General features: G+C 38.9%; 1 protein-coding gene across 1 annotated transcript in view; it reads right to left on the bottom strand.

Moving 5' to 3' along the window:
* Positions 1 to 3,247: 3,247 nt before the first annotated feature.
* Positions 3,248 to 9,981, bottom strand: part of MAP7 (microtubule-associated protein 7) — a 197,426-nt gene continuing 190,692 nt past the window's right edge. Inside the window, exons 17-18 of the mRNA XM_011978447.1 lie at positions 6,352 to 6,575; positions 3,248 to 4,743 (exon numbers count right to left, since the gene is read on the bottom strand). Of these exons, the coding sequence (XP_011833837.1) occupies positions 4,733 to 4,743; positions 6,352 to 6,575 (235 nt within the window). The 3' untranslated portion in view covers positions 3,248 to 4,732. The remainder of the gene's footprint in view (positions 4,744 to 6,351; positions 6,576 to 9,981) is intronic.

Here is a 9,981-nt window from a genome sequence, read left to right as displayed (position 1 = left end):
AAAAATTACTGAGAAACTTTATACTCATTTAATTCAACCTTAATAATTAAGACAACTCCATGAGGGCTGGGCATGGTGGCTTACGCCTGTAATCCCAACACTTTGGAAGGCCGAGGTGGGCAGATCATGACATCAGGAGTTCGAGACCAGCCTGGCCGACATGGTGAAATCCTGTCTCTATTAAAATACAAACAATTAGCTGGGCGTGGTGGCGTGCACCTGTAGTGCCAGCTACTTGGGAGGCTGAGGCAGGGGAATCGCTTGAACCTGGGAGGTGGAGGTTGCAGTGAACCAAGATGGCACCACTGCACTCCAGCCTGGTGACAGAGCGAGACTCTGTCTCAAAAAAAAAAAAAAAAAAGACAACTCCATGAGATGAGTATTATTCTCCCACTTAGCAATGAAAATAACCAGATACAGAGAACTCAACTAACTTACCAAGCTTCCTATGGTTAATTACTGGCAAATCTGATACTTAACTACCTAAGTGTAACTGCAGATGCTGGCTCTTCATTTTTCTATTGCTTCCAACATTAGCACCTTGCCTTCTGAACCTCTCCCTTTACTCTTCCACAAGGTATTTAGAGATCCAGTAATTCAAAAGTGATCGTCAGTCCTTTTATAGTGTATACTTTAATTTTTAGGGTTTTTTTTTGTCGTTGTTTAGATAGGGTCTGGCTCTGTCACTCAGGCTGGAGTGCAGTGGCACAATCACAGCTCACTGCACCTCGACCTTCCGGGTTCACGCGACCCTCCCACCTCAGCTTCTCAAGTGATTGAGACCACAGACATGTGCCATCATGCCCGGCTAATTTTCTAATTTTTGTAGAGACAGGGTCTCCATATGTTACCCAGACTGTCTCAAACTACTGGGCTCAAGCGATCCTCCCACCTTGGACTCCTAAAGTTTTGGGACTAGGGGCATGAGCCACGGCGGCTGGCCTGTGTATACTTTTAAACAGCAATTTTAAAACTTCTTTTGAACTTTATAAATCTTGGCATTAGTTTTTTCTTTTGAGACAAACTCACTCTGTCACCCGGGCTGGAGTGCAGTGGTGCAATCTCGGCTCACTGCAACCTCCACATCCCGGGTTCAAGAGATTCTCGTGCCTCAGCCTCCAGAGTAGCTGGGATTACAAGCGTGCACCACCACACCCAACTAATTTTTGTATTTTTTACTTTTTTTTTTTTGAGAGGGAGTTTCGCTCTGTTGCTCAGGCTGGAGTGCAATGGTGTGATCTCGGCTTACTGCAACCTCCGCCTCCCAGGTTGAAGCGATTCTCTTGCCTCAGCCTCCCAAGTAGCTGGGATTACAGGCATGCATCACCACGCTTGGGTAATTTTTTTTTTAGTAGAGATGGGATTGCTCCATGTTGGTCAGGCTGGTCTCGAACTCCCGACCTCAGGTGATCTGCCCACCTCAGCCTCCCAATTTTTAGTTTCTAAAATTACTTTTCATCTCTAAAATTGTAATCAAACTTACTAATATGAAAACCCAATTGAGATTCACCAAGGAACTAGTAACAAAATGTTTAATTTGCAATAAAATTGTCACTTCTGTTCACACGCTGGTCCTTTTCTCTCCCACTTCTTGCAAGGCCTTCAGAGCTCCTCCCCAAAACTAAGGAGGTGCTAAAGGATGTGAGAAAAATGACAATCCAGAACATTTCTGAGTGGGCTTAGGTGTTCACTGAGTAAAAACAGGATTTTGGGGGAGGGAGTATAGGCAAAATGATGTTTCTTAGATGTTAGCTTATTTTTAAAAATTGCTTTTTGTAACCTGATCCAATAGCTATTCCATCATGCTTTTTTTTTTTCTTTTGACAGTAGAGATGGGGGGTGGGGTTGAGGGGAGGGTTTTGCTATGCTGCTCAAGCTGGTCTTGAACTGCTGGCCTTAAGTGATCCTCCTTGCCTTGGCCTCTCAAACTGCTTGGATTACAGTGTAAGCCACTGAACCCAGCCCCATCATGCCTTTAAGTGTTCAATGCACAGAATAGATGAAGGCCAATAGTCCATTTCAATCAGATTTTTAAAAATGTAATACAAAAGATGGGAGAATTTATTGTTACTTATTATGCAATAATTTACTTTAAAATACTTTAAATATAAATTGTGCAATTCATGTGTGCTGTGTAAGTTAACTTCAATCTTCTTCTGAGAGGAAGTTAGATAGTATTTGAAGCACCTCGATCAGGTGGCTAGGCAGATGCTTTAAACACTTATCTAAGTATATGCCAGTGTTCATCAGCATAAAGGATATTAATTTTTCACTGGTGAATGCAGACTGAAAAGCAGGTGGTTGTCTAGACTTTTAGAGGCAAAATGCATGAAATGAAGTGTAAGAATCTGGCAGATCCTGAAAAATAATGACTTTTCATAGTACCTCGGTCTAGAGATCTCTTTGCCCCTGTACCTTCCCGCTCCAGCACTCCACACACGTTTATGACTGTGACGTGGTCCAACCAGGCAATCAGGTTTCTTAATTCTGCTTTCAGAATATCACTGCTTCTTCTTCACTGTGAACTTTTTAGTCAAGGTGTTTGTGGGGTTACTTGTGAGCAGAGAAGGAACTTCCCCAAGCTTTCCAGAAGCCCTGCTTGCTAATAAACTTGTCATGTAAGATAACTGTTTTAGATTTGCTTTTACTGTAACACACCACGAGGTGGTGTGGTTATGTAGGAGGACACATATAGCCTTACGTTCCTGTAATAGCTAGAGGTACCGCCAAACACACCCGTGACTGGTGACTGACTAAATTTGGCCTAGTTTGCAATGGTGTAGAAAGGAAACTAAAAGCCCATTCACCCTATTTTCATATGAGGGCCATATTTGATTCCTGAGCGCTCCCCTTAATGTAGTGTGAATACTGAAGACCTCCTTAAGGTCTGCAAGTAAATACAGATTTTTCAAGTGCTGACCGAAAAGCAAGCCAGCCATTGTAAAGATCAGGGCCATTCTCTGGCAGCACTGCTCTTAACACAATATAATTAAGAATTTTGTACCACTTCTAATAAAAACTTGATGACTTAGAAGGCTTTCAGTTTGCTAATGATCACCAAAGTTTAAAGACATACATGAAAAAGAAAAACAGCCAAAATAGACCTACCGCTCTAAATTTTAAATAAAGCTATCCTATATGCTTAATCAACAGAAGGCTGGGAAAATATCACTGAGTTAAATGAAGGACAATCTGAAGACTCAAGAATCAATCTGAGTGAAGTTATAACATATGAGAAACCTAAAAGTAAAACTATGTCAAACATTTTATTTGGTGTTTCATGCTATGTTGATTTAAACAAATTAAACAACTTTGTTGAACAGATTTCTTTTTTAATATAATGACTGTGTACATGGACAACTGAAAATAGGGAAAACCCCCAAATTAATGTTTTAACAAATTACAAGCTGTTACTAAAGACCATATGCCTGGATTAAAACAAATAGTCCAATAGATGAAGTCTCTCATTCAACCTAGCAGTTTAACCAATTTCTCTCTTCATAAAAGCTGCACGTTACCGTGGTATAAATTTATCTTTTTTAACACTCCACGTAAAAACATGTGCACCCTCTCCTACATTTAATCATTAGTAGTCTCTAAAATGGTAAAATAAAATTGAATTTATATTAGCAAATGAAAGTGCAAGTTTGTACAGCTAGGCTCAGCAGCAAAAGTGAAGAAGACGAATGAAAGGTGAAAAGCTGACAGATGCCACGCAGAGCATGGACTTCCATGAAGGTCCGTGTCCTGTGTGCCAAACACAGTCAACATTCCATCATTTTCTCATTGCTCTTAAACGAGCAAAACCAAATTCTTTTTCTATTGAAAGAAATATTAAATCTTTATTTTCCCAAACATAATTTGTGATCAGGTAAGGCAAAGAGAAGTCCACCATCACTGGGGACAGCAGCAACACACAGACTTCAGAAATAGCCCTGAATCATCAGTAACATTCTCTCGTGGTAACATCAGAAGGAATGCAGCTAACAAATTAAATTTGTAATGTTGTCACATTGTTCTAATTTATTTGATTAGTTTATCTGGAAAAACTTCATAAATACATTATGTAAGAGGGTAGTAAATTATTTTCTTGCTTTGAAAAAATAATGTTTTTTCACATTTTAAAACATTTTAGTCTGCTTTTGCAAAAGGAGTTGCAAGAAAAACGTGACAGCTGGGTTTGCAGAATGTCCATGTACAAGTTGTATTTATAAGAACCTGGTAATCTGCCTATAATTTGCTTCTACAAATAGAGCTCTTTGCAATATTTTAACAAACAGGTTTAAACTCTTCCCCTATTCATTCTACTTGTAGAGCAAAGAGGTACTTATTTTTCAAGTATTATAAAAGGTAAAAATTTTTTTGCCAATTTTACATGTTAAGCTTTTAAGACCAAAAAAACATGCCTAGTCAGCCCATTTCTTTTATAACCAAATTCTCTTGTCTTTTAAAGAATGCAGAAAAATATTGATTGCTAAGAAGGAGCACACTGGAAAAAGCCATTTTAAAGTATTGAAGAATGAGACGTATTTCTTTTTTCCTATTGATGAAAATGATTAGAAAAGCTATCCAGTCTGTTGTCTTTAGCTAGTTTTAATAAATCTTTTCAAAATGATGGTCAAGAACTCTTTAGAAAACTGGCAGAGGGGATGCTCCTTTATAGCATGAAAGGAATTCCATTAATTGTAGAAATTCTCATTAAATTTCAGCTTTGGTTCTTCAGAAGAAATACTCATATAACTTCTATATGAAGAGACAGAAAAAGAACAGATTAATATGACATTTATCTAAAATCTTATTTCAAGAATACTATACAATACCTTAAATTTCTAAAATTTACTATACTGTTATATACACTTATATAAGAATAGGCAATTTTGTTAGGATTCACAGTCTTAAGTGAATTCTGTTACTCATAGGAAACACATGTTCTTTTCTTTACATCAGCTTAGGTCATAGCCTTCATTTTTCCAAGTGGCATACACAGATTGTACTTTTCTCGGTTAGGGATTTAAACATTCATTTCTCTTGTATCCTCAGTACCCGATGCTTAGGGTTCTAAACATATGTTGGAGGTTAAAATAAATGTCGATAAATCATCTAGAAGTTCTTTCCCTCCCTGTAAATCTGTAACATGAGTAGGAAGCTGTACTGGGCATGTTTCCATCAACATACCATTAGCCGGATTGTTCCCAAAGGCTTAAGAATCAGAAAGTCAGACTGGGGAGGGCCCTTACAACCTCCTTTCAAATCCTAGAAAAGTGGAGTTCACTAAAGTGAGGTTCCACTTCTAAGGACAGTACACTAGAGGAGAAAAGAAGAGTAGCTTCATTTGGATGGGTGGTTCACATTGGTTACCTCACTGCATTAAAAGTTGATTTATTACAGATTCACTGATTGAATCTAGAAGGCAAAACAATTTGCCCACAAATAATTCTATATTGTCTCCCTTTAGTTATCCTGAATTTGGCCAGTTCTTTTCGTAGAAATATAACGAGATGCTGGTCAATACATGAAAGTCATCTTCAGGGAAGAGAAGTCAACAAAATTGAAACAGGTTTGAAGAGACAGGGAGTGGAGATTATCCTGCTAATTCCTGAGACTGATGGGACTGTGCTGCTGAGCTGCTATGACCATTGAGTTAGTGATATTTGATATTACTCCTTCTTTCTTTGGGTCCTGATTGTTCTTTTTGCACAAAGACTTCAGGTCAAGTGTGGGTCAAAGATACATTGTATAAGAAAGTCACAGGCAGTTTCAACAGCAACAAATCATTTAACAAGGAAAGATCCTTAGACTCAGTGTGATCCTATTCAGAGTACTGGTCTCATCACCTAAATTGTAACTACTCATCATGTCACATTTTAAAACGACAATAATTTATTACTCAGGTTGCCAAACCCAAATAAGAGAAAAATGGTGGTAGTGTTCAAATATATGAAGACCTGAGAAAGATGGAAAAAACTCAAATCTTTCTCTAGTGGGCAGCAATAGGCCGGAATGGTCCATAAGTATGGGGAGGCAGCCCTGTCTTTCTACAAAGCATATTCTGACCATGCACGCTGTTGGGTAATGGGTGCTGCTCTGTGCAGAGAGGCTGATGGACACCCACTGGGTGCTGCAGACGGGATTTCTGCACTGACTGAGAGAATAGGAGAGGCCTTAGAAGTTGTCCAATCCAACTCAAAATTCAATTTCTATGAGCCAGGCACAATCTTTTCCACTGTGGCTTACTTGGTCCTTTGAAGAACAAAGTGTTACCACAATCATACTGTAGAAGGTCGCAGTTTGTGTCCTCCTGGGTGTCAGATATTTCTGATGACTACAGAAGGGAGTTGGAGGCAAGCTTACCTGCAGTCTGTTGTGTCTGAACACCATCTACCTGAGGCAGGGGCCCAAGTGTCCCTTCATCATCAAAGGCCAAAATTGGATTCAAAGGAATTTCTGGGCTCTCACTATTGGTGACATCTAATTTGGATGGTTTAGATCCAATGGGTAAGTTTATAATTTCTTCAAAATTTTCATTCTGAACAGATACTCCATTTTCATTTGGTTGTTTTTCCAAATCGGGAGTGCTAAGGAATTTGAAAAATAAAAATAGAAATAAGTTAGTCTTAAAACTGGAAAACATATTATTAGGAAAACCAAAACGTTTTATAATGAATAATTTTATAAATTTACAATTAAAAAAATCAGACTGATAAGTCACACCATTACTAACAAAAAAAATAAATTGTGGTGTATTTGTACCTTAAATTCTTATTTTAAAAAATCTAGGTCAGGCACAGTGGCTCATGCCTGTAATCCTAGCGCTTTGGGAGGCTGAGATGGGAGGACTGCTCAAGGCCAGGAATTTAAGACTAGCCTGGTAAACATAGCAAGACCCCCGTCTCTACAAAAGATAAAAAAATTAGCTGTGTGTGGTGGCACGCACCAGTAGTCCTAGCTATTCTGGTGGTTGAGGTGGGAAGATCGCTCGAGCTCAGGAGTTTGAGGCTTCAGTGAGCTATGATGGCACGCCTGCATTCCAGCCTGGGCTATGGAGTAAGACCCTATCTCTAAACAACAACAACAAAAATTTAAATCTGTTATTTTGTTATGAAAATTATCAAATAGAACAATTTATCAATTACAACAGATCATTAATAAAAACAAATCATCATCATCAGCAGTTCTACACATTTAATGATTTCTGCTGCAGGCATTTTTACATTTGTCTGATAAAGAGTACCACTTATGAAGACCTTTGCCTCAAAGATGAGGGGATTATAATTTGGAGAGAGGGAGTAAACGATTTGCACAAAGTCACACAACTACTGAGAGACAGCTGAGGCTGAATGCATAATCTTTTGATCTCTGGTCCTGTGTTTTTCTCATTAAGCCATTTCGCATACTTCCTAGATATTCCAGCCTCCTAAAGTCCTTGCATAATTTCATATATAAATTTTTGAAGACCAATCTTCTTATCTTTGCCCCTGAAATCTGCCTCTGACCTCATTTTGATCCTTATGAATTCATACTTAATATCTTGGATTTATTTTTGAGATATACTTAATTGGCCCTAAATACTTAATCTTCTACAGTTTGTCTCAGATTATCACTCTCTCCAACCAAATTGGCAGCCCCTTATGTTATATGCTTATTATTATGCTTTACAACGTAGCCAAATAATGCCTATGCGTCAAATGAGTGCTAAACTAATTTTGCCATTCATTTCATTTCATTGCAGCAGTACACATATATGTGCAAGCTTCATAACTTGTTCAATGCTCAACAAATCACCTGTAGTCTCAGTAATACCAACTGCTTGAACATTGTTAGCAGGTCAGTTTGTCTTCTCAAACTGTAAAACAATGCTAATGTAAATCCAACCTTTCCATTGCGTTTTAAGACTTTGCTTTTTTTGCCCTATTGAACAGTTTACTTTCTTTTTTCTTTTTTGAGAAGGGTCTCACTCTGTTGCCATGGCTGGAATGCAGTGGTGCAATCTCAGCTCACTGCAACTTCTGCCTCCTGGGTTAAAGTGGTTCTTGTGTCTCAGCCTTCCGAATAGCTGGGACTACAGGGGAGCACCACCACGCCTAGCTAATTTTTGTATTTTTAGTAGAGACAGGGTTTCTTCGTGTTGGCCAGGATGGTCTCGAACTCCTGGCCTCAAGTGATCTGCCCCCATCGGCCTCCCAAAGTGCTGGGATTACAGCCATGAGCCACAGTGCCCTGTCAAAATAGTTTACTTTCTCTGCTGAGTGAGAATTATTGACTTTGTTGAACACATTCTAAAGCATTTCTGATTTGAATATTTATGTATTTTTTAAGTTATTAAACCTTCCTTTTTTATGGAAAAAATGAAGATGCCTGTCCTAAGTGTCTCACAAGGCATTGCAGAATACACTGAAAATATTATTTGTAAAATATTTATACAGAAATATTATACAGTATGATGATGCTTTTCTGCTATTTTGCCAAGGGAAGGGGAGGCTACTAGGCATTATGAGTCTCCACAAGAGTACAGTCACACACATGTGCACATGCTGCCCCCCCAGTCACATGTGCACACACACACCTAACACCTACTGTTCTAAGTGCCTGGGCCGCCACACCCATCTTCCTGTTCTTGCCTAACACCAACAGCCTTTCTGTAACTAGGGAAACAATTGTGGTTCTTAATCCAGAGAGAATTTAAGTAGAAGTCCTGGCAAAGGATAAAGAACAGGACGTTATCTCCAGAGCCCCCTTTTCCTTGGCAACCTTAACCTGTCACCTTCCAGGCCTGCACGTACTAACAAGTCATAATGGCAATGGCTAACCCCAGAGTTGAGCCAGTAGCAGATTTCATTTCCCCTCCACCCGCCCATTCTAATTGTTGGCAATCACAGGGATAATTGTGCCATATGCATTGGATGACAAGTCATGAAATGTTCAGGGGACATCGGGACTGGTAGAAACTATAAACTGAAACTGAAGTACTGGGGTTAGGGATTATGGATCCGTGTGTCCAGTCAGGATAAGAGCACCAGCTTCTGAATTCCCTGCCTTCAGTTACCTTCTGAAGTTTGAAGACTGATGTAAGACTTTTGAAGACCGCACACTTTGCTCCAGTCCAGAATGTGTACAGGGAGGGGTTGGGACCTTGGCAAGAATCTGTAGTCCACACAGCTTATGGAAGCCAGAACCTTATCTTTTCTTGATATTTATTAATTATGTTAAAATAAGTAACTTTTAAATTAAAAGGGATACATCTCTTCCTATGTGAACAATAGGGGCTTGGGAATGTTACTTTTCCTTCAGGCCAAACTAAGAGCAATGATGAACTCAAGATTTGGAGGGAAAATGAACGGATCAAACACCAAAATTATCAAAAACTCCTTATTTAAAAAAAAGATGAACATTCTATGAAAAGACAGCTCCCATACGGCTATGAACAAACATGAAATGTCTTCTGGAGTATTAGGAGGGTAAGGCAGTAGCTGTATAGGCAGCAGAGCTTCTTAGCCTCTGGACTAGAGATTCTCAGCTGGGGGTGGAAGAACATCTCAGAATGACCTGAGAAACTGCAGATAACTTCCTCTGTTCCCATTCGGATATTCAACCCTGTCCTCCCCGACCTGTACGCACATGGATCTGTATCCTTTGTTTCCTGTTCCAAAGCAAGTTTCCTATCCATGAACAAGTATTTTCCTCAATTCTTGTGGAGCATCCTTCCACAAGTACTCTCTCTTAAGAACCAAATATGGCTTTTGAGTAAGAATGATCTGCTCAAGGGCATATATACTATTCATATATGTCATAAAGATATATTTCAAGTATTTTATAAACTTCATATATCTTACATAGGAAAATGTATATATTCATTTATAAAATTTTATAAAATCCAAATATGTTATGAATATATATTCATATATTTCTTTGAGACAGGGTCTCACTCTGTTGCCCAAGCTTGAGTGCAGTGGTGCAATCACGGCTTACTGCAGCTTCAATTCC

Source organism: Mandrillus leucophaeus, unplaced genomic scaffold (genome assembly GCF_000951045.1).
Source record: "Mandrillus leucophaeus isolate KB7577 unplaced genomic scaffold, Mleu.le_1.0 Scaffold194, whole genome shotgun sequence".
In the NCBI taxonomy this organism is placed as follows: domain Eukaryota; kingdom Metazoa; phylum Chordata; class Mammalia; order Primates; family Cercopithecidae; genus Mandrillus; species Mandrillus leucophaeus.
Note: the sequence above shows the minus strand (reverse complement) of the source record. Positions and strands in the feature narration are given on the sequence as shown.